We start from the raw sequence: 26377 nt of genomic DNA, 5'->3' as shown, positions 1-26377 counted from the left end.
TTTTTAATATAAAGAATTTCCTTTGGCATTCTTTGAAGAGCTCTGCTAGTGACAAATTCAGTTTTAATTATCTGAAAATGTCTTTATTTTGCCTTCATTTTTGAAGTACAGTTTCACTGGACATAGAATTCTTAATAACCTTTTTTTTTTCCTTCAGCATTTCAGATATATTACTCCAATGTTTTCTGCCTCCATGCTTTTTATAAGAAGTCAGCCATTACTCACTGGTTCTCTTGTTCATGCCATTTTCCTGTTGCTGCTTTCAAGTTTTCACTTAATAACTGGCTGCAGTACCGATATGATGTGTAGAAGTAATTTTCTTTGTTTATTCTACCTGTTTTTGGAAGTGTTCAGCCATTATTTCTTCAAACATCATTTCTGTCCTCTTCTCTTCTGCAATTCCAATTATGTTTCTGTTGGCTTGCTTTGTATTTTCTCACAGATCTCAGAGGTCTTGTTCATTTTTCTTCCATCTTTTAAACTCTTTTTTGGCTAGGAAAATTTCTGTTGATTTGTCTTCAAGTTCACTGCTTCTTTCTTCTGCTTTTTCCAATCTATTCTTGAGCCCAACTAATTAAATTTTTATTTTGGTTGCTATACTTTCCAACTCCAGAATTTCTATTTTTAAAATTATTTTCTATTTCTCAGCTAAAATTCTCTATCTGCTCTATCACTGAAACATTGTTTTACTCTAGTTTAAATATAATTTTAATTTCTTGAACACATTAAAAAATTTTTTTTTAATAATTTTTAATAAGATTTTATTTATTTATTTGAGAGAAGGAGGGAAATAGTGAGAGAAAACACAAGCGGGGTGGGGGAGGGAGAGGGAAAAACAGGCTCTCTGCTCAAGGAGCTTCATCCCAGGACCCCAGGATCATGACCTGAGCCACCCAGGTGCCCAATTCCTTGAACATATTTATAACCGCTTATTTGAAGCCTTTGCCTGCTAAATTAAAGAACTAGGTCTGCTGAGAGTAAATTTCTATGGACTGCTTCCCTCATCCCAGGCCCATCAGTCACACTTTCCTGTCTAGGAAGTTTTGGTTAAAAAAAAATAGATAATATAGATAATTCACTGCAGTTACTTGGGATTCTGTTTTGATCCTGAGGATTACTGGCTTTCTGTTTAAGGAGGCAATCATTTTGCCTTGATTCAAACTCCGGAATGTTTCCCCCATAGTATGCAGCAGCTGCCATCTGTAATCAGTTCTTATTTCTTTCCACAGTTGCTTTTTTAGCCGGGCTTCCTGAAAGTTCTCCTGTGCCTATATACTTTGACGACTGGTCAAGTTTGGGCAAGGGTAGGGCTCATCCTCTTTGTGATTTTGTTGCTTTTGGAAATTTCCCTGTAATTTCAAGCTGCTCGGCCTGCTTTGGGCCCTGCCCTCTGATAATTCAAACATTAAGGCTTCAGCTTTATGTTGCTTGAATAGCACACATTTCAGGAATGCACTCAATTATAAAAAGCAGCAAACTCAAATATATAGTTCCATAAAGCTCTATCTTTCAAGAATAGATTTCATTTAGGTCTCTGCCTACATTTTCACTGACCTCCCTCTCCCATTCTCATATGCATACTTTGGCTATCAGCCATGGATTTGGTCAGAGTTTCTTCTCAGAATTCAGGTTTCTCTCAGGTTTTTGTCGTTGTTGTTATTGCTCTCTTGCACCAATATTTCTTCTTTAAATTTTCAACTGCTTTTCTCACCTTAAATTTGATCTTGGCCAAGTAAGCCCATCTAAAGCTTTGTTTTCTGAAGGCACAGCTATGGGGGTTGGCGAGAATGCCCAGGTCAGAAATCAAAAACTTAAAATTCATACCTCTTTCAGTATCCTTCTGTTTTTGGGTGTGTTCTAGTATTTTAAAGAATGTATCCAAGTTTTATAACTGTTACCTATGGGAAGTTTTACATAAGCTTTTCACAAATCTACCATTATTAGAAATCTATAATCAACTTTCACAGAATAGGAAATAAGGCTTAGAAAAGTTATACAGCTAGTAAGTACCACAGCTAGAATTTTTGATAATTTGATCCATCTAAATCTAAAACCCTGGGCAGCCCGGTGGCTCAGTGGTTTAGTGTCGCCTTCAGCCCAGGGTGTGATCCTGGAGACCTGGGATTGAGTCCCAAATCGGGCTCCCTGCATGGAGCCTGCTTCTCCCTCTGCCTGTGTCTCTGCCTCTCTCGTGAATGAATAAATAACATCTTTAAAAAAAAAAAAAATCTAAAACCCTGACCTTTCCTTGACATCTGCCTCAAATGGACCCTATACACATAAAAAAAGTCTCTTATGTCAGTATTTACACAAATAACACAAAATGTAGTATTAAATGCTTCTTTTCATCTAGTGTATTACTAATTAATCAAACTCAATCATGCATTATTATGTTTTTTAGTAATTATGTGTTTAGGAATGATTACAATGTTTTACTGACTCAGGATAAAGTAAGTTGAAATAAAATTATTTCCAAAATTATTCTATATGTTGGCAAATCAACTCCAATAAAAAAAATATACAATCCCCCCAAAAAAACCCCAAAATTATAATTTAGCTTCCCAATTTAAAATTTTATATTTAGAGGGCAATAAAATGATTTTTGTTTTTCAGCAACACTCTTTAATACCTAATCCAAAATAGTTTAATAATAAAATTCATAGAATACTAAGCTATAGGCTTCCAGTTGTTTTAGAGATAGGAATATACCTTCTTTTGCATTTGTCCTTGAAGATTTTCAGTCACTTTAGTTAACTCTTCTACTTTTGCTGCTGCAACTCTCAGATCTAACTTGGCTTGCCTAAAATAGAAAGTAAAGTAATAAACACTTTTCATAGACCATAAAGAATTTAAAAAGCTAGAAAAGAAATTTAAATTTGGTGAAATCAGTACTAACTCATGCACCTAAAAATGGATCTAAGGGGTAGATACTGAAAGATTCCCTTATTACTAATAAAATGCATGTGGATGAGAGTGAAGAGGAATAATATAGGCAAAAGGCAGGCATATAAAGTGGGAGTCATTAATATTTGGATAAATTATATTTCATACTCAAATGATTGCTACTTCATGAAAAAGTACTTTATCATCTTAATAATTACCTAAAAAGAATGACAGTGCTAAGCAGAATATAGTTATGTTTATAACTTCCTGAATTTATAGAGTTAAAGAAGTATCACTGACTGGTTTTTCTATGAAAATGAACTAAAACTTCAATCTCTTGATCATTCTTCCTTAAATAACAGAAGTATGTATTTTATAACCATTTAACCTAATGAATTCAAACATTTGATTCAAGATAGTACAATAGTTACTTTTTTCAGAAATTGTAGTTGTAAAGGACAAAAACAGCAAGTTTTTTTAATGTTCCATTAGTATCAAATAAGTTTCAGTATCTTCTTGACTCCCCACAGAAAAAGATTTTAGAATAAGAGTTTCTGATACAGAAAAAAAAGATTTTTAATATCTTACCAATTAAGCATTAAATATGAGTGCAAAACATTTGGATTATGTAAAAAACATACATTTTTAGGAACAAAGCTACTTTACTGTAGGAACTGCCCATATTTGCTTAATTATATTTTATGTAGGTATTATAAGTCAATCATATTAGTGCTGTTGAATTAAAAAAATTATTTGGTGGAAATTAACAATATATATTAATTGATTTACTTTTGACTCTCTAACAATATTTATAATTACATTACTGATTACCATAAAACAGTAGGAAATAAAAACCTAACAGTAGCTAAAATGTACCAGATATTAGGTAACAGAAACTGTCCTAAATGGTTTGCAATGATCTCACTTAATATAATCAACTTTCTCTGTGAATTAAGTACAGTTAAGATTATTCTATCAAACTAAAGTCAAGAAAGTGAGGTTGACAGAAATACCAACTTGCCCAGGGATTCACAAATTAAGTAATGAAACTGGTATTTAAACAGAGTCCTCTGTTAATATAAGGGTAGTCATCATTTGGCCTCAAAGAGTTTCATCTCTTGCCAATTCCCTTCATATAATTTATATTTCAAGTATAATAGAGCAGTAACTCTCTGTTTCTTAAAACATATGCTTGTCTAGCTTGTCTTATTTTTTCACATGCTTGACTGGACTAGATTTCTTCCCCTTTTTCTGATACATTCCTTGAAAATCTTTAAGACCTATCAGTTCAAGACTCCTCAGCTCTAGTCTTCCCTCACTTTTCCTAGGCAAAAGACCTTATACTGCCAGTCTATAATGCCAGTCTGTATTATGTAAAATACATAATATTTTATACATTATTAAGAAACACTCCCTTGAGGAATTGTGAGTTTATAAAAAAATATATGGAATATAAGACCATTAAAGGCAAGAATCACATTTTACTGATTTTAAATCCTCAGGAGATAGAACAGTACTTGGCATATGGTAGACAGATAAATATGTCATAAATCAATGAAAAAGCATAAAAGGAAAGGAGATAAAGAATAACAGGTACAGCTTATATTTTAATATTTTAAATCTTTTTTTTTAACTTTTTTTTTTAATTTTTATTTATTTATGATAATCACAGAGAGAGAGAGAGAGGGGCAGAGACACAGGCAGAGGGAGAAGCAGGCTCCATGCACCGGAAGCCCGACGTGGGATTCGATCCCGGGTCTCCAGGATCGCGCCCTGGGCCAAAGGCAGGCGCTAAACCGCTGCGCCACCCAGGGATCCCTATATTTTAATATTTTACTTAGATCCTGCATATCCAATTTGATATTCATGTGTGAAAATCTTAGAAAAATAATTTTGTGAACAATGGAATTTCTCATTTGAAACTGAATCTCTTTTACATAGATGAAAGAAATTGCAGCACTGGTCTTCAGACTTTTTTTTGTTAAGTCATTAGAGGGAAAATATTCTGAAAGTGTTTAAGTTATGATATTCCCTAAAACACAAAAAAACTATGTTTGGGAGAAAAATAAACACACACTATATATGTATTTTCCTACCTAGTTTCACAGGATAGAAATGAAGTAAATAGCTCTTTCTACTTCTGGCATGAAATACTAAAAAATATTCTAGAATAAAAGTTGTAAGGTCTATCTTCTGGACCTTACTCCACCACCACAAAAGCCATGTGAACTGGGCCAATCACTTAACCTGAGTCTCAGAACTGTGGGTATAAAATAAAGATTAAGAACAATTTTTCTGCATAGCTCACAAATTAACATAATGTTCAAATAAGTTAATGCATATTAAAGCACTGTAATAAACCTTATTGTAGTTATACAAATGCAAACTATTATCATAATTTTGCCTTTTTTAGAATTAAAATCATCAAGAACTGTGTGCTATAGCTAGATTACAAGATTACAGCTGAGAAAGCTTTGGGATGCTTGACTATCTAGCCTTAACTCTTAGCCAAAAAATGAAAAGTGGTATTTATGATGTGCTGCTTAAAGTCTGAATCTCACCTGGTAACTCCCAAACAGGATTTGTCTACCAATGGTTTTCACCTGGTACTGGTAGACAATAGGGATGGATTATGTTAGCAAAGGGGCAAAAAAAAAAAAAAAAAAAAAAAAAAAAAAAAAAAAAAAAAATCTTGATAGCTGAATCTGGAGACAAAGCATGTCTTTGTCTAAAGACTAGGGGTGCTTGTGGTTGAATGTTACCTGTACCCACAGCCCTATGCTTGCTTATGCTTTTTTTTTTTTTTTAACTCCATAGTATCTTTTGCCTTTAAATAAAAGCCTTGTGTGAGTACACTCTGCAGAAACTTGTCAGTCCTTTCAAATATTAAAACTTGTGGGATCCCTGGGTGGTGCAGTGGTTTGACGCCTGCCTTTGGCCCAGGGCACGATCCTGGAGACCCGGGATCGAATCCCACGTTGGGCTCCCAGTGCATGGAGCCTGCTTCTCCCTCTGCCTGTGTCTCTGCCTCTCTCTCTCTCTCTCTGTGACCATCATAAAAAATTAAAAAAAAAAAAAAAAAAAAAAAAGGGATCCCTGGGTGGCGCAGCGGGTTAGCGCCTGCCTTTGGCCCAGGGCGCGATCCTGGAGACCCGGGATCGAATCCCACGTCGGGCTCCCTGCATGGAGCCTGCTTCTCCCTCTGCCTGTGTCTCTGCCTCTCTCTCTCTCTCTCTGTGACTATCATAAATAAATAAAAAAATTAAAAAAAAAATTAAAACTTGTGAAACCTTTAAAGGAATTAAAAATAATACTAATTTTATGAAGTTTAATAACTATGTTTATGCTATTTTACATGCAAATGTCTTAGATACAGGTACTTTTATAAATGTCAAAAAGTTTTTTTAGAAAAACACATTTGATAAACAAGAAATAAATATTAATAATTTATAGTTATTACTACTCATGTATTTATATTTTTTGCTTAAAGGGAATACTTTTAAATATATAATATTTCATTTTCAGGCACACTTCCTTGTCAACTTAAAATTTCTGGGATTTGATTAGCAGACAGGAACAGGTGTAGGAGGACCCTAGACTAGTCTTATCCCATAAACACAACTAGGTAACTATCAAATTATCCTAAATACCCCAGAAATTGACCTGAAGACTGACAGAAGAAACTACAACTAAAAAGAGAGAAGAGGCTACATGGAAAAAGGTAGGAAATACAGAGACATGGTTTAGGGGAAAAACGGATCATGGGTGCTACAGAGGGGAGGGAGTGTGGTCACAGAGAATGACGAGAGAGAGGACTACACAGGGGAACACACAAGGAGAACATTTCCCCAAAGCCCTTGGCTTAGGAAATGAAAGGGGCTGCATTTTGCGGGTTCCTGCAACTGGCAGGGCTTGAGCCTGGAGTTGTCAGTGGATTTGGCTGGGATAGAGCCTAGTGGGCACTATGCTGCTCCTAGAGAGAGTAAGGACAAGCATGAAGGCAGGAAAGTGTAGGACATGTTTAGATAAGATGGAGAATAACACTGGAAAGGTGATAAGAGGTTACAATGTGGCTCAATTAACAAGTTAAATGAACTATATTGAGTGCAATGGGGAGCACTCAAATAATGGGACCAGAGCTATACTTTAGGAATATACATGTGGCATTTGTGAAAAAACATGGACTAGAGTGATGGTTCTCTTTCTTTAACCAATAGCTCATAATAAATGAAACAGAGGCAGGAAAGGTCTAAACTAGAGTGATGGTGACAGTAAGCAAGAAGTTCCACTGGGAAAGATAGCATAGTTTTTACCAAGATAGAATCTAAGAGATTCCACTGATTCATTCTTTGAACAAATATTTATTGAATGCTTATAATATGCCAGACACTGTGAATACAGTCAGAACATGCTGAGCTTCAACTGCTGGTGACTCATCCAGTTTTCTTTTATTAAACTGTATTTCTAGAGTCCTAGACTTACTTCATTAAGCACCTAATATAAGCTGTACTAAGTACTATAATAATCAGCACTGGTGATGCAGTAGTAAGTAAGGGAGATAAGGCCCCTGTCCTCATAAAGTTTACACTGTAGTAGAGGGAGAAAGACAATATATATGTAAACAAATAAATGAAGTAATTTCAGAAAGTATAATACTATGAAGCAAATGGTATAGAACAATGAGAAAAAGATGTTGGGCATCAAGGAAAGGCTGTCTAAGGAAGGGATATTTGAGCTAAGGTCTAAAGGACAATGAGGTCAACTTAAGAAAATCTAGGTAGAATTACAAGGAAGAGAGAATTAACAATAATATGTAACTAGTATGGGAAAAGTACTTTAAGAAATTATAATTAGTTGGAATTACAGAAAAAAATTGAAGATGAAATCAGAGAAGAAGGCAGAGAGGTCAGATTCATAGAAGTACCTTTGAACATAGTAAGAATTTTGGAATTTGTTCCAATTGCAATGAAAATCCATGAAGTGTTAAAATGGGTGAGTGACAGGTTTATTTTATGCTTTGAGGAGACTACTTGGGCCAGTGTTTAGCGAGTGATTTACAGTGGATAAGAGTGAAAGCAGAGAGACCAGATAGAAGACAAATACAAGTAAGATACAGTGATGGCTTGGGATAGAGGTGAGAGTCCTAATGATTGGACTTGTGATAAGCTGGATAGAGAGCCAACAAGATATGAATGAATGATGGGGTGGCAAGGAATAGCAAAAGAGAATAAGCAAAATTCCTAGGTGTGATGATGGTATTAATTACAAGATGGGGAAGATTTGCACTCCTTACCTCAATCATAACAGTTCCACTTTTACCAGTTTTATATATTGGGGTTCCATGTATAAGATTTTTTAAAAGGTTCTGCTGCTTAAAAAATTTTTTTTTGAGAACTCTTGCTCTAAGTAATTCAAGTATAGAGCTCAAAAAAGGTATGGCCAGAGGTACATATTTGGGAAACAGTTATTAGTGAGGTTAAAGTTTAAGTTGGGTAGGATAAATGTGATCATCTAAGGAGGGAGAAAAATATATAATATAGCTAGAAATTGAAGAAATGTCTACTTTCAGTGGGTAGACTAAGGAAGTAGAAAAACTAAGGAAGAAAAGAAATGGTCACAAAGGTCAGAGAGGAAATCAGGGTACAAACACAAAAGACGGTAGAGAAATGTTCAAGAAGGGCAGAAAAATCATCAAAGAGAATGGAGGATTTTGTTTTCAGGCAAAAAGGGTAAAAAAGGTACCAATAAGCTTGAGGAAAAGAAAAATAGAAAGGTTAGACAAAATCCAAATTGAAAGAAATTCCAAAGAGTGACTATAGCAAATATAGATTCTTCTTCCAAGCAATTTCAAAAAAGGGAAAGGATTAAATATGGTAATCTGAAGAAACATCAGGTGATGTCTATATACTGAAGGTCTTGGAAGAACCCCACAAAAGAGAGACTACGAGAGACTGCTTAGTATGTATTATACAAGCCTACTTACATAAGTTGGATATCAAAGTAGAATGGAAGAGAGAAAAGACAGTAAAAGTATATAGTATATTGCAAAACTGTAGAGAAGCTAATTTTACTTCTATTATAAGGATGAGGAAACTGAAGTTCATTCAATTAAGCAACCTGCTCTTCAATAAAACCATTTAGTTATAAATCATTTTACCATCACATTTTACAGATTTCCTGGATTTTATTTCATATTTAAATAGAACACTAAACAAAAACCTTAAATTCATCTATCATGCATTTAAACTTAGAGATGATTAGTAATAAAAACAGATTTAAAAGTCAATATAGCTTAAAGCCTGGATCCATAATGGGAAACACTGAAAAATCTCTTAAATTAGTCTGCAAAGCTACTATTAGTTATATGAAATTTTTTTTTTCAGGTGTTTTACAGATCAAAGTACTAAGTAGACATGCATTACTCCACAACTGAAGAATTTAACATATAATTTTAAAAATAATTACAGTCTGAGAAAACAGTTGTGCCCCTCAAAAGACCAATGCTAAAGTACACTAACATAAGCTCACATAAATTTAGTTTTGCCCCTCCAATGAGATGCAACTTAATTACTTAATTAGCTGACTTAATGACTCACAAAATATTTTTTGAGCACTTGCTATGTGTCTACCACTGTGTTAGATTATGGCAAGATAAAAATAGCTAAATTAGGAGCTTTATAAACTAGCAAAGAGAGATCAATTTGTAAAGAATTATGTAGACTAAAATGTTAAAAAGGCTGTGACAGATGTATGTGCAGTTTATAGCTGAGGTACAAAGGTAGGCATGCTTGGTTCCTACTCGAGGAGGAATAAACCATAAAGATTCAGAAAAAGATTTCTAGAAGATGTGATTCTTCAGCTGAACTTTGAAAGTTGAGAGAAGATTTATCAGAAATGGGCATTTCAGGCAGCTTGAACAATGTGATCAAAAGTTAGGGAGTTATGAAATAGCATGGCTGGTTTGGGAAACTGAAAGTAGTTCAGAAAACTGAAGTGAAGACTGACAAAATACAGAGTTAAGTAGCCAAAGGTCAAGTCACAGATGGTTTTAATGTCATGTTGAGTAATTTTAATTAAATCCTATAGGCATTTAGTAGCCATTAAAGGAGAAAGCCATGATCAGATTTTATTTTAGAAAGATCATTTCGATGACAATATGAAAAAAGAAGATGGGAAGAGTTTAGTTATTTTGGAGGTTACTGCAGCATTGATGGACTGAGCAAAACAGTAACACTATAGTGATATAAAAGTGGAGGATCTGAGAGGCATTTAGAAGGTAGAGCTGGGACAGAAAAGGATTTAGGATGGATGCCTCCTAGTTTTCTGAAGCAGGAACTGGATGGTGTCATTCACAAATATAAAAAGATTCAGGAAGCTTAGTTTAGTACTCCTGACCTACGTTAAGTAGAAACAACAAAAACAACCTCAAGCTAGAAAAACGGAATGGGATCTCATCTTTAGAAATTTTTGAACCCACAAAAGATGTGTGAAATGAGTCTAATTACAACAATTTTGAGGCTGTATCGTACAGAAACTTATTAAGGACTTTTTCTACACTCAGAGCACACGTTTAAGTTTTTTTTTTTTAATTTTTATTTATTTATGACAGTCACAGAGAGAGAGAGAGAGAGAGAGAGAGAGAGAGGCAGAGACATAGGCAGAGGGAGAAGTAGGCTCCATGCACCGGGAGCCCGACGTGGGATTCGATCCCGGGTCTCCAGGATCATGCCCTGGGCCAAAGACAGGCGCTAAAGCACTGCGCCACCCAGGGATCCCTAAGTTTTCAATAAATATAAAATAAGGTGGGCAGCCCGGGTGGCTCAGCAGTTTAGCGCTGCCTTCAGCCCAGGGCCTGATCCTGGAGACCCGGGATCAAGTCCCATGTCGGGCTCTCTTCATGGAGCCTGCTTCTCCCTCTGCCTGTGTTTCTGCCTCTCTCTCTCTGTGTTTCTCATGAATAAATAAATAAAATCTTTAAAAAAATATATAAAATAAGGTGATTAACAAATTACAGATTCTTTATATGAAGATAGTATCTGTTTCTGCTAATGAGATCATTCCTTAGTGACCAAATTTTTTTTAAAATAAATATTCTGATGATGTCAATCTGATTGAAAGTTAATATGGATCCCTATGCAAGTTCGTTAGTGAATCTTTACAGTTACATCCTTTTACAAGTTATTCCTGAGAGGCACCTGGGTGGCTCAATCGATTTAAGTACCTGGCTCTTGATTCCAGCTCATGTCACAATCTCAGGGTCCTAGAATTGAGCCCTGCATTGGGCTCCATACTCAGTGGGGAGTCTGTTTCTTTCTTTTTCCAGCTCCTCTCCCTCTGCTCCTACCCCTGCTCGCATGCACACACTCTCTCAACTAAATAAACTTTAATAACAACAACAACCAAAAAACTTATTCCTGAGATACACAAATGACAATCCTTTCCTTCAAAGATTTTCCAAGGCGGGAGGGGTGCCTAGGTAGCTCAGTTGGTTAAACCTCTGACTCTGTTTTTGGCTGAGGTCATGATCTCAGGATTGCAAGGCTGAGCCCCACATTGGGATCCACACTCAGCACGGAGTCTGCTTAAGATTCTTTCCACCATCCTCTTACTCCCCACTCTGCTACTCCTCCAGGCTCACTCTCACTCACTCACTCTCTCAAATTAAAAAAAAAAAAAAAAAATTATAAGGGAGATGTAAAATCTGAGCACATGACTTGAAAAATAATTGTTCCTATAAAGTCAGCTAAATATACATTATAAGCAATATATGTGACAAAAATGCACTGAAAGAGAAATAGCATAAACTCTCATCTTAAAATGAATAAATGCTGAGTATATCCACAAGAAAAGAAGAGTGAAAATCTAGTGTAATGAATTGAGAGAAGTATTCTTGGAGAAGGCAGGTTTTAACCAGATTTTTAAGGTTATAAGGTCTGAGAAACAGAATAATGACCAAAGGCAAAAGGAAGAAACCAAAAGTTTTTTCATGAGAAGCAGTAAAATAACTATTTTGAGCAGTTTGTATATAACTGGAAGGTTGGGGGGGGGGGGAGCAGGTGATTGAAGGTTCTTAGAAGCTAGGCTGAAGTTTTATCTACTCTGACAGAGCATTACCAGAAACGCCTGAAAAGGAAAATGATAAAAGCCTTCAGTCTAAGTTCCTATGATTCTAATTTTTTTTGCACTATAAAAATCAGACAGCAAATGAAACTAATTGTTTTCAGTATAAGTATAAACAAATCGTAATTTAAAGAGTTTTTAGTTTAGTTATTCTTGGCATAAATATAGGGGAATCTCAAAACCTAAATTCTAGTAATGTCAATATGCCCCATCATTCAGAATCTGTCAAGCTTGAAAGCAACACCCTCTTCTCTAAAAGAAGCATCTGCTTATCCTTATGTTTCTTCAAATCTGTGGCAGGAAAAGCAAGCATAGTTTTATGTATACAACAATGAACTGCTTAATGTTAAGCTATGGAATACTGTCAGTAAATATTATGGCAAAATTGTTCATGGACAATTAAACACTTAAAACCTTTTAGGTTTTAGAAAACCACAACTAGCTTTACTGATTTCTAACCCTAATTTAAAATCTTTAGCCCCAAATGTCCAAAAACCAAATGAAAGTTCCATGCAGATGTCAAAAGTCAATGTAATCACTCATGATCCTTTAAAAATAAATTCTCATTCTTGACTTTCTTACTGCTGTGAACACTGTCAGAAAGCCAGGTTTAAAAACTCACCAGATTAGCAATTCAAGATGTAAGTTCTAATTTGGCTCTTCCATGAATTTGTCATACAACCCTGGACAATTTCTGAGCCTTTGGTTCAGTTTGGTTTCTTCTATAAAACTGGGAAGTTAAACTAAGATGATCAGTAAGATAGCTTTAGCAATAAAATTCTGCAGTTCTTCCCCTATCCTTTAGCCCAATATCACCAAGGTCTGTCCATTTTTCCTATACGGAATCTTTTACATCATTTTAATTTTCTATTTCTATTATTATCATATGACTGAAGGTCTTCATGAATCAGTTTCCTTACTCATCTTCCTTCCAGAATCTCCACACCCTGATTTATCCTACATACACCATAAGTCATATTCTTCTTTCTTCCATTCTTCCTGAACCCTGAGTGCAGAGTTGAGCTAATCACACTACTCTTTCCATGGCCCATTATCACTATTAGCTTTGAAAGACTGCTCTCATTTTATTTTCCTGTTCATTCCCAATCCCTCCCTCATTCCCCTTCATTTTGTAGGTTCACATTAAAATGTGATATATTCTTGAACATATACATATGCTGGTAAAATATATGTTATTTGTATGTGTGTGTGTTTTTTATGCTATAGAACCAGATCTTTTTTTTACTTTATATAAACCTTGTTTTTTCGATCTATCTATGTTGCTATAACTATACCTTTACATGTAAATACAGGTTTCTAAATGATGCATATTATTCCACAGGATGCAAACACTACAATTTACCTATCCATTTCCTTAGTGACAGACACTTAGGCTGTCTCCAATGTTCTACTTCTACAAATACAGACAATTAGTAATTTGAAGTTAGGGTATATCAGTCCTAGTAATTTTACATTTTATTCTTTTATAATATACACACACATATAATATATATACATTTTACTTTACTATATACCTGATATGTATATAACTAAAAAAGTACATATCCATCATCAGTGTTTAAATGATCACTCTACTGTTTAAAATATTTAAAATGTATATAATGTATATACTTCTATATAAAATGTATATAATGTATAAAATCTATATAAACTATAAAACTATAAAAAAATCTATAAAACTAATTTCCTTTTGTACCTTATTATTACACTTCACATAATATTTTTGATGCTGATAATTGGTATCAAATTATCACATTATTTCAGTAGTATTATTTAGAAATAGTATCACATTAGGTTTTGCACTTTCCTGATTGTTATGACTTTTGAAATGGTCATATCCTTTACCCAATTTTCTATGGACTTTTACTTATTATTAATTGATGCTTAGTTACGTTTCCTCAACACTAATGCACTGTCAGTTATATGCATTGCAAATGTCTTCTCACAGACTATGGATTGCCTTTTCATTTGACATACTGATTTTCGTAATATAAGTCTTATATTTCAACATATTCAAGTATGTCAATCTTTTCCTTTTTGGCTTGCATTTAAATTTTGATTAAGAAATACTTCCTTAGCAAATGTTCAAGAGAGACTGTTTGATACTTTAAAAGAAAATCTATAAAGTTTTGCTTTTTACATTTAGGTATTTAATTCATAAAACCATATAAATACTTAAATGTGAAAAGCAAAGCTTTACATATCTTTTTCATGGATAGCAACCATTCCCCACATGACTATTTTCCTACTGATTTATAATGCAACCTCTGTTATATATGAAATTTCTACATGCTCTTTATTCTGTTTTGTCAAACTCATGCTCTTACAAATAACACTGCATTTTACTCTTCTGTAGAATGGTCTTGGTAAATGGCACTTTCCTAATTAATAATATTAGGATTAGATTACCAAGTTTCTCTCTCTCAGACACATATATACATACAAACTACAGGGGTTTTAGCACAAATTACACTGAGATTATTTTTAAAGATCTGGGAAGACTTATTCTCATTAGGAAATTTAATCGTCCCATCCAAGAAAAGTTGACCTTCAAACAATAAGGGGGTTAGCAGTATCGACTCCTCCATGTAGTCAAAAATCCACATATAATGTTTGACATTCCCAAAACTTAACTACTAATAGCCTAATGCTGACTAGAAGCCTTACCACTAACATTTATACTTGATTAACCCATATTTTTTATGTTGTACATATTATGTACTGTATTCTTACAATGAAGAGAAAAAAAATGTTAAGAAAATCCTAAGGAAGAGAAAATACATTTACAATACTGTATGTATTTAACGAAAAAAATCTGCACGTAAATGGACCCATGAAGTGAATCTGTACTGTTCAAGGGTCAACCGTACTTATTTATTCCAGTCTCATGGCTTTAAACACTATTTTTCTGTTGAACATTAAAAATTTCATATCTTGAGTCTAGATCTCTACTGAACTGCATGCTAATGGTTAATAGCATTAGGATTTCCAGTAGTTTGTATAATCTCAATACGGCCCAAACTGCCTCCTCCCCCACCAAATCTGGCCACCTATACATAGACTTCTCAGTTCATTCTTCCAGTTGCTTGTCGAAAAAAAAAATCAAGTCACCCATGATGACTCAATCTGTTACCTTTATCCAATCTATCCTCTTGAATCTACCATATAAAACATTTAAAAAAGAAAACCAGAATCTGACCACATCTTAACTGTCTCCCATTGCTACCACCACAGTCCTCGCCAACATGATTTTTTTCCTGGGTACTGCAATAGCCTCCTCACTGGTCTCCCTTCTTCCATTTTTGCCTCTTTACAGTCTATTTTCAATACGGCAGTCAGAATGATCAATCCTATTAAAATAGAAGTCAGATTGTGTCAATCTCCTATTAAAAACCATTCCTAAAAACCAAAAACCAAAAAAAACCCCCCCAAAATCCTATTTCACCCACAGCAAAAAACCAAAGTCCTCACAATAGCCTACAAGGCCCATTCACCTTGTCTTCCACTCTCCATAACATTTCTGACTTCATTTATTACTGCTCGTTTCCTGTATTCCTGTATACTCTGTATACTAGTGAGAGAGAATGTAAAAAAAAATGGCCCTAAATTCTTCCCACTCCACATCCACATCTTTGTAACATGATGTTTAAAAACTTCCCATCAAGAGGATTACCTATTTCGTTATCCTTTGAATTTGGGTTGATCTCGTGACTTGCTTTGCCATTAGTATATTAACAAATATGACTCGAGAGAGGCTTGAAAAATATTTGTACATTGGGATTTCCTCTTTTACTATCATTGGTAACCAACCCTGCCATGATGAAGTAAAGTAAGGCTTTCCTTGTTGTCCTGGTGAAGAAACTGACAATTTCCTTCATCAGAAATTGGATGATAAGGGCGCCTGGGTGGCTCAGTGGTCGAGCGTCTGCCTTTGGCTCAGGTCATGATCCCGGGGTCCTGAGATCCAGTCCTACATTAGGCTCCTTGTGGGGAGCCTGCTTCTCCCTCTGCCTATGTCCCTGCCTCTCTCTGTGTCTCTCATAAATTAAAATAAAATCTTAAAAAAAAAAAGAACCTAGGTGATAAACCTGTCAGTTTATCATCCACTGCCAACTACTACACTGTTAGCAGACCAACCAGAGACACATAGGCAAGTTTAGTAGATACAGCCCAGTAAGTCCAGACCAAAAAACTGCTCTATTGTCCCTCATATCATAAACTAAGTAGGCTATTGTTTTGAGTCACAAAGTATCGGAATGGTTTGCTACTCTTCAAATAAATCACAGAGACATCTAGCATCCTTGCTGTTCCTTAAGCATGTTTCCAATTATGTAATGGCAAGTTCTATACTTGGAAAACTCTTTCCCTTCATTGTACGGATAATCTGTTCATATCCTTCAAGTCTTTGTTCAAATCTCAACTGCTCAGTGAGATCTACATACTCATATTTAAAATTGCAAGGCCATTACTACCTCTCACCCATAGTAGGATTATTTTTGTTATTTACAGTAGGCTCCTGGGACCACATATGAGTTTATGCTAATGACGTGACTCAAGGTAAGACACTAGTTTCAGAATGGGAGCTGGGCCTAGCTGATAAGAGCAACCATGTAATTAGAGACTTGGGGCCTTGAGCCATGATATAGGCCCAACCTTCTGACTGCCAGGGAGAAGAGGGAGACTGGAGACTGGGTTCAATCAAGTGGCCAGTGCAATCAGTCATAATACTTAAATTTCAGAAGTATAGTCAAAGTTGTGTTCTATGATGTAGTCATTCAGAAATATCATTAAAAAGTAAATTTATTTACATTTAATACAAATCATATGCACATAATCAAAATCCAATAAAATCTCTGGACACTAAGGCTTAGGTGAGCTTCCTAATTGGTGAACAGAGTGATGTTCCAGGAGGGTCATGCATCCTGGTTCCATGGGCAAAGAACATGAAAGTCCAAATTCTGAGACCTTTCTTCAATGAGTCTATTCTTTTGTCTGGTTTTGATCTCTGACCTTTATAATAAAACTTTAATCGTAAGTATAGTGCTTTCCTGAGTTCCCTGAGCCATTCTGGAGAATTACTGAGCCTGGGTGGTTAGAGGAAACACCTGCATTTATAGCCAATTGGTCAGATGTGTGGGTGGCCTGGGGATCCTTGAACTTGTGTCTTAGTGAAAGTAGTCTTATTGGGGATTGTGTTATTAACCTGTGGAATGTGGACTAACTATGGTTAGTGCCAGAATTGTAATGCAAGTTGATATACTTTTATACTATCTAGAGTTTTCTATAATGGATTTACATTAGTTTTATAAAAAAACAAAACAAAACTTCCATCTTGAAAAAAAGAATGAAATCTTGCAACTAAATAAACCTTAGTATTTTAAACAGTAAAATCAATAACATCTAAAGAAATAAAGAGGATCAAATAAGTGCCCAAAGGTAGGAATGTCTAGGGGAAAAGAAAGTAAAGTTACTTAAATTAAAAAGCTGATAAAGGCAATAAAATAAAAACATAAAAAATGGTGCACAAAATTTTATAAAATAAAGTCTTTTATAAAAAAAGCTAAATATTTTGTGGGGCAAAAATACATGATGGTATAAAAAAATAAATAGCAAGGTTCGTTTAACAAACAAAGTTACATTTTTAATAAAATGTTGATTTATATCACAATTTAAAGATACTTCTAAATGCATCATGGAGCAAAATTCTATTATGCCTATACTTCTGAATTTTAAGTATTATAAGTAAGGGAAACATAAAGTGAAAAAGATTTTCCTGTGAAGTCTATTAATGCAATGATTATTAAACCACTGGGCCACAATAAATATGTATAGTATTAAGTTGCCCAGGTTTTAAAAACCCTCTTTTGGCTTTGTCTTTTTTCCCTGTTTCACTTCCCCACTTCCCTGGTATTACATCTAAATAAATTACATGATTTGACACCCTTTTACTCAAGGTCTGCTTATGGGGGAACACAAAGATATGTGCAGAGATATTTCTAAAAGGACTGATTTTCCTCCATAAGCATCAGTTTTACCATCATGAAACATCCCTTTATATATATCATATCATATATATTATAGTTGCCTCCTCCTAATTGTCTTGATTTCAGTATTTTCAATATTTTCCGGTACTAACAGAGCATATGTCCAGAAAGCTTTTGACAGAAGCTTAAAAGAGAAGAAAAAAAATGTTCGTGGAAAAATTATGCCATCATCACTTATTCTGAAGAAAAATAATTATTAATAAAATAAAATCCATTTTTCAAAATACCTAAGTTGTTTTCGAAGTTGCTCGATTTCCACATTTTGTTCAGTAACTGTTTCCAGAAAGTGTTGGTTAGTCTATCACAAGAAAACAAAAAAAAGAAACATTCAGTATTAGAACATTTAAAACTACATCTTTAAAGATTAACTGTAGGGCACATAAGTAGAAAAAAATGAAGTCATGATAATGATTAAAGCTTTTGATGGTAAAATATAACCTTGGCAATCTTTCCTTACCTTTACTTTACTACTTTAGTGGACACTTGCTTCACTTCAAACCACCTGCATCTGCTTTTCGAGGTTTTATGGTTTTCTTGGCCATTGGAGCCTCCTTTGTTTACCTAACTGTGTAAGACATCAGGTGCTGGAGAATTCATGTCCCCAGCCTGCTCTGGAAGAGCTGGATAATAATGACTGAAGAGAACTTGTGTGTAAAAACTCCTGTGGCTGTTTGGAACTGGTGTGTAAAAACTCCTGTGGCTGTTTTGGAACTGGTGTTCCAAACTCCTGTGGCTCATGGTGGAGTAAGTCTGAGCCTGTTCTACACTGGCTTCCAGAGGATTAAATTTCAGTTACCCATGGTGTTAATTTGCAAGATTATTAAAAACCCTTTGGCTGCCTTCTTTTCTCTTCCCAGTCTCACTTCCCCATTTCCCTACTGGTGCTCCCTGGTATTATCTCCTAAATAAATGACATGCTTCAGAATCCTCTTTCAGGGTTAGCCTCTGAAGGGACCTAAAGTAAGATATGAAGCAGTCTTCCAGGTGTATAAAAATTTTTTCTAAGGGAACTGATTTTCTTTTCTTTTCTTTTTTTAAATTTTTATTTATTTATGATAGTCACACACAGAGAGAGAGAGAGAGGCAGAGACACAGGCAGAGGGAGAAGCAGGCTCCATGCACTGGGAGCCCGATGTGGGATTCGATCCCGGGTCTCCAGGATCGCGCCCTGGGCCAAAGGCAGGCGCTAAACCGCTGCGCCACCCAGGGATCCCGGGGACTGATTTTCTTCCCTAAGTGATGGTTTTACCATGAAGGCACAATTTCAATTCCTTATTTTTATCATCTTTATCTGTATGCCTTATGGGCAAAGTCATATAGACTATAGTTATTACCTCATCAACAGTCTTGATTTCAGTTTTTTCCCATCCCAACAGATCATATATACATCTCTCCAACCTGCTTCTTCTGGAGTTTTCATTGTGCTTCTCTCATACTCTACCCAATTTTATTGACTTCATATTTTTATACACTATTTTATTTTCCTCTGGAATTGGAATTCCATTCTGCCATCATCCATTCACTTTAAGACAAATAATTGTTTCCTTTCTGCACTTTGACAGAACTTTATATGCACTTTCACAAGGCACCTTGCATTGTATTCAAAACCTAAATTTAAAGTTCATGGCTGTAACACAAACCATTTTTTGAAGACTATCTTCTCCCAGAATTCTCAAGTGACTGGCATATGATTTAGTACACTAGAAGTACTTACACCTTTAAGGAATAAATGAATGAATGCCTCCACTGAAACATGAAAGACAGTCTGAGGACTGCATCTTTATTTTGGGAAGCAGACTACTGCAGACCAGCATTTAGTGTTCAATTCACAGAACACAACTTAAGATACTAACTATCACACACAGGGAAAGAAGGCCAGAATAAATGAGAGGTAGGTAAATTATACCAGAATAGTTGAAAAAAAAAAAAAAACTGGGTACAACATTGGGCACGAATCAGGAAAGACATAATGATTACAAGTAAATAAACTGAAGGATTGATTTGAAGAAGTGAGCTTGTTCTATGTTACTCCAGAAGATAAAACCATACATCAGTGGGAGGAAACATAATAGGATTTTAGCTTGCTTGCTTTCTTTCTTTCTTTCTTTCTTTCTTTCTTTCTTTCCTTTTCTTTCTTTCTTCTCTCTCTCTCTCTCTCTCTTCCTTTTCTTTTCTTTTCTTTCTTTTCTTTTCAAGACTTTATTTATTGAGAGAGCATGAGTTGGGGACAGGGACAGAGGGAGAAGCAGACTCCCCACTGAGCAGAGAGCCTGACACAGGGCTCAATCTCAGGACCCTGAGATCATGACCTGAGCCAAATGAAGGCAGACATTTAACCAACTGAGCCATCACATGCCTCAGATTTCAATTTCCTAATAATCAGAATTCAAAGGAACAGACTCTTGGGGAAGTGATAAATCTCTTACAGAGAATACTTAAAGCAGAGGCTAGATGATCATCTAACTGAAAAGCATTTAATAAAAGGATGCCTAAATCATTTGAGGAAGTAGATGGCGTTTAATATCATTTCAAACTCTCCTGTGAAGCTACCTCAATGATTTCAGTTCAAACTGATTCACAACTCTAAATTCTTTTATGTCTGTAATGTACTGTTAACTTTTTATTATATATACTGTCATTTGGCACTAACATAATTGATGCTTGTATTTCTTTTACCATTTGGGAGCACCTTAAAGATAAATGATGTAGAGTGATTAGGAGAAGTGTAAATTGGAATCGTGAATTTTAAAAAGCTAGTGTTGGGAGCTAATTTGTTAGCAAGCCTAGTAGAGCTCAACAGCTGCATGTGAATATGGTGTTCTCTGTCATTACAAAAAAAAATTATATACTGTATTAATATTCTAGATTTTGGAGATTCATAAAGGTCCAGGGAAGCATCCCTTTCAAACACTGATCATGATAATTTCATATGTCATCCCTGTTTTACCACGTAGGACAGGGGTCTGTGGATAGATGTACATTTCTCTTGCAATTAGAGAACCTTTGACAGTTAAAGGAACTTAATATGCAATCAGAAAACTTTTTTGAAAAAAATTTTTGAGTAATTTTATAGAGGTGAACAAATCTCAAAAAAAAAAAAAGATTTCAGGAAAGAGAATCTCTAGGAAATGTGAACTCCCATTGTATTTATAGTCACAGTAAAAAATATAAACTTGTACTTTTATGTACCATTCACATTAGGAGAGTCTACCTTTTATATGTTACAAATGTGCACTGGTCATGAAAGATATTTACTTCTTTGTGTACTTATCAAATTACTGTACATTTATAGGAAACTATTCAATTAATCAGCTTATTCATGGAATCAGAAAACTTTTTCTTTAAGATTTTATTTATTCATGAGACACACAGAGAGAGAGAGAGACAGAGAGAGACAGAGAGAGACAGAGACAGACAGACAAACAGACAGAAGCAGGCTCCTCGTGGAGAGCCCAATGCAGGACTTGATCCCAGGACCCCGAGATCATGACCTGAGCCAAAGGCAGATGCTCAACCACTGAGCCACCAGGTGCCCAAATCAGAAAACTTTTTAATGGGTACTTTTCTTCAAGTTTGATTTTGACTCACACTTGCTTCTGTAACTATACTCTGAATGCTCTTTGAGATGTACAAGATCTTTACAATCACTTAGCTATGTCCCTTCACATTTAGCAGTCTTGTGTGATACCCAATGAAGTATATTAAGAAAAATGCTTAAGTTTTAAAATTTCTCTTACCATATTCCTTTATTTTAACCTCCAGGATAGTCTCTTTTTTGCTCTTTATAACACGACTCTCTTTCATCCATCTTGTCACTCCTTTATCATTTTTATTGTACATATATATAACTCACTATTCTTAGTTTTGGCCAAAATCTATGAATTTCTTGTGCCTTAGAAATTTTTAATGCATTTCCTATGAATATTCAAATAATTGTTTCCCATGACTTTCATCAGAATGATTTGGGGTAGCTAATAATAAAATAGGGGCTCTCTGTGGTATAAGATACAAAGAATTATATAATCCTTGCAATTCTAAGAGATATAGATGTGATGTTAGGTTAAACTATTAATTTCACGGAGAAATGTGATTTGTTAATTACGGATATCATTTTGTTCTGGAGTACTTCAATACTATTTAAAATATCTAAGAAGTATATTATTAAAAATGTTAAGTGATTAAGAGTAACAGAAGTGAAATAAGGTAAAATTCACTTCGTTTTTTACATGGTTAAAGGAGAAAATTTTGAAAAGTAGAAAAAAATTGGGTAACTTACTTTGGGTGGTACAACTCCTCTCTTAAACAAAGACATTTTCATTAGAAAGACATTTTCTAGGCACTAGCAAGAATTAGCAGAGTTATTAAGAAAAATGAAGAAAGGAAAGAGGAATTACCTGGGATGTCATAATTGTATTACACAACAATGAGGTAAAATAAAATTCCAAGAAGAAAAGAAAAGGAGAGAAAAGAAGAGAAAAAAAGAGGAGAGGAGAAAAAAGGTAAAGAGCAGAATTAGGAAGGCTAATTAATACATTTCGTTTAGAAAAAAATTAAAGGGACATTTAGATGTAACAATTAATACTGGTGGCCAAACAACTAACAAATGATTCTTAATGTCCTATTATTTTTAGGAAACTGTGCTACTCATTTATCAGGTCCACTATTCTTATTATATACCTACCAGCATGCTAAATGAAATTCTAAGAATAAAGCATGAGTCCTATTCTTGAGAAGCTCACAGTCTAGATTACTCTCAAGAGATCCTACCAAGGACCCTAAGATTACTATTATGTTACGTGATATTTCAGACAGATGTTAGCATTATTTTTATTTTATATTTATTTTCTGAATATTTTATTTATTTATTCATGAGAGACAGAGAGAGAGAGAGAGAGAGAGAGAGAGGGGCAGGCAGAGACGCAGGCAGAGGGAGAAGCAGGCTCCATGCAGGACTTCATCCCAGGTCTCCAGGATCATACCCTGGGCTGAAGGTGGCGATAAACTGCTGAGCCACCCGGGCTGCCCGAGATGCCAGCTTTAGATCTCCAGTCAGTATCATGAACATTGTCATGCCACTGAATATGAAAGAAAAAGACAGATAAAGAGAAAAGAGTACTACCTACTTATTTTCATTACACATAACATGGGCATTTTGTTACTAAGTTTTATTAGCATAATAAATATTAAAGTCACAATTTCTAGTTTATATACATTAAGTACACTAAATGGATATTTTCACTTACCATTTCTATGTTCTCCTTAGTTACATGAAGTTGCTTGGTCAGTTGTTGAAAATTGGTCAATTGATCCTACAGTAGGATGGTAGAGGTGTATATGAATAGCATTCTGTTTATAACCCATATGTAAAATTAACCTAAAATCAAGCCTAAAATCATTATGCTTATGTCTAGATGAACTTGTCTTCTGTTATTGTGTGAATTAACAGTTGAAGAAATAAGATTAAATTTTTTGAAATGATTAGAAAATTAAATAAGATGACAATATAGGAACAAATGTGGCTATTATGTTTTATATAAGACCATTATTTCTAGAAATCACTCTTAGTAAATAGATGAATTAGAGAGACAATTGTACAGTACGGAGAAACTATATTCAAAACCTACATTCAAATCCTGGCACAGAATTACTGTTTCTCTCTCCCCTTCTTAAAAATTCTCATGACTTGAAACCCCAAGTTTCTGTGATTATCTGTTATGATCCGATTAACTATATGTGCAGGTGACACAAAGTTGGAAGGGGGTATCAATATGTTGGATGACAGAATTAAAGATTAACAGATAACTGGAGAAAAAGGACAAAGTGTTATTTGTAAAGGCTTGAACAAAAACCAAAAACACAAAAAACAAGAAAAACCTAACTGGATAGTTACAGTACAAAAATAAAGGTGAAAAAAATAGCACAAGACTTGGTTGATTGACCTAAATGAGGAACAGCCTCAAAGAACTTACTTATATTAGGAATAGTTTCCAGATCTCACAGGGAAAGGCCTTTTCTTTTTGATAAAATGCCATATATATGGTGTGTGTTATATGTATATATACTTATATATACATATATATATATATTACTTTTAAATTTTTGAGTATAGTTGACATACAATGTTACATTAGTTTTAAAAGCACAACCAACATAGTGATTCAACTTCTAGATACATTCATTATATTATGGCTCACTGCATGTATAGCTACCATCTGTCACCACATAACGCTATTACAATATCATTGACTGTATTCCCTATATTGTGCCTCTTCTTCCCATGACTTACTCATTCCATATCTGGAAGCCAATATCTCCTATTCACTCCCCTTCACCCATTTTGCCCATTCTTCCCACTCCCCCTTCCTCAGAGGTAAAGGTCTTATTGCTCAGACTACATATGGTTCTTTTCAAACCAGGGCAAATATATAAAAAATCATATTGTAAACTGCAAAGCATCATGCAAGTAGTTGTTAAAAACTCCTTTAGGTAGGTTTGGAACTGGCTTTTTTCTTCTACTGAATATGCCAGCTCCTGTCTGGGAGCTTTCCCCTGAAAGACTCTGCAGGTTCTGGTTACTCCTTCCTTCCCGCTGGCTCCCCCCCCCCCCCCGCCCCCTCATAACACAAATCATCCTGAAAACCTATGATTTGACGCCGAGTTTTAAAGAGAGAACAGCTGGAATGCTACAGAGAGAAGAGTTTGCGCTTCTAACAAGTACAACTTGTTTTTAGCCACACTGCACTGAGCAAAATGACTAGAAGGAAAAAACACAACACAAAAGAAAGAATCAGAAACAGTACTCTCTGCCACAGAGTTACAGAATTTGGATTAAAATTAGATGTCAGAAAGCCAATTCAGAAGCACAATTATAAAGCTACTGGTGGCTCTGGAGAAAAGCATATAGGATTCAAAAGACTTCATGACTGCAGAATTTTGAACTAATGAGGCTGAAATTAAAATCAATTAAATGAGATGCATTGCAAACTGGGGGTCCTAACAACAAGGGTTAATGAAGTAGAAAAAAGAGTGACATAGAAGACAAGTTGATGGCAAGGAAGGAAACTGAGGAAAAAAGAGAAAAACAATTAAAAGACCATGAGGAAAGGTTAAGGGAAATAACTGACAACCTCAGAAGGAAATATCTACATTTATTTGGGGTCCCAGAGGGCGCCAAAAGGCCAGAGGGCCAGAAAGCGTATTTGAACAAATCATAGCTGAGAAGTTCCCTAATTTGGGGAGGGAAACAGGCATTCAGATCCAGGAGATAGAGAGGTCCTCCCCATAAAATCAATAAAAACCGTCCAACACCTCAACAGTTAATAGTGAAACTTGCAAATTTCAAAGATAAAGAGAAAATTCTTAAAGCAGCAAGAGACAAGAGATCCCTAACTTATATGGGGAGAAATATCAGATTAACAGCAGACCTCTCCACAGACACCTGGCAGGCCAGAAAGGGCTGGCAGGATATATTCAGGGTCCTAAATGAGAAGAACCTGCAGCCAAGAATACTTTATCCAGCAAGGCTCTCATTCAGAATAGAAGGAGAGATAAAGAGCTTCCAAGACAGGCAGGAACTGAAAGAATATGTGACCACCAAACCAGCTCTGCAAGAAATATTAAGGGGACCCCTGAAAAGAAAGAGGAAGTCCAAGGAAACAATCCACAAAAACAGGGACTGAATAGCTTTATGATGACACTAAATTCATATCTTTCAATAGTAACTCTGAACGTGAATGGGCCTAATGATCCCATCAAAAGACACATGGTTTCAGACTGGATAAAAAAGCAGGACCCATCTATTTGCTGTCTACAGAGACACATTTTAGACCTAAGGACAGCTACAGCCTGAAAATAAAAGGTTGGAGAACCATTTACCATTCAAATGGTCCTCAAAAGATAGCTGGGGTCGCAGTCCTCATATCAGATAAATTAAAGTTTATCCCAAAGACTAGTAAGAGATGAAGAGGGACACTATATCATACTTAAAGGATCTATCTAACAAGAGGACCTAACAATCATGAATATTTATGCCCCTAATGTGGGAGCTGCCAAGTATATCAATCCATTAAAAACCAAAGTGAAGACATACTTAGATAATAATACATTAATACTGGGAGACTTGAACACAGCACTTTCTGCAAATGACAGATCTTGTAATTAAGCACATCACCAAAGAAACAAGAGCTTTAAATGATACACTGGACCAAATAGATTTCACAGATATATACAGAACTTTGCACCTGAACACAACTCAATACACATTCTTCTCAAGTGCACATGGAACTTTCTCCAGAATAGACCACATACTG

At 35.1% G+C, this 26377-nt stretch overlaps 1 protein-coding gene across 5 annotated transcripts in view; it reads right to left on the bottom strand.

The window, feature by feature from the left end:
• Positions 1 to 26377, bottom strand: part of SCLT1 (sodium channel and clathrin linker 1) — a 176000-nt gene that overhangs the window by 97879 nt on the left and 51744 nt on the right. For all 5 annotated transcript variants that reach the window (XR_013358780.1, XM_077861025.1, XM_077861027.1 and 2 more), the window contains 3 exons: positions 23312 to 23377; positions 18296 to 18366; positions 2710 to 2800 (listed from right to left, as the gene is read on the bottom strand). Coding sequence is in view for 4 of the 5 variants with exons in the window: in XM_077861025.1 (XP_077717151.1) it covers positions 2710 to 2800; positions 18296 to 18366; positions 23312 to 23377 (228 nt within the window). In the remaining variant the exon portion in view is untranslated. The remainder of the gene's footprint in view (positions 1 to 2709; positions 2801 to 18295; positions 18367 to 23311; positions 23378 to 26377) is intronic.

Source organism: Canis aureus, chromosome 20 (assembly GCF_053574225.1).
Source record: "Canis aureus isolate CA01 chromosome 20, VMU_Caureus_v.1.0, whole genome shotgun sequence".
Lineage (NCBI taxonomy): Eukaryota > Metazoa > Chordata > Mammalia > Carnivora > Canidae > Canis > Canis aureus.
Note: the sequence above shows the minus strand (reverse complement) of the source record. Positions and strands in the feature narration are given on the sequence as shown.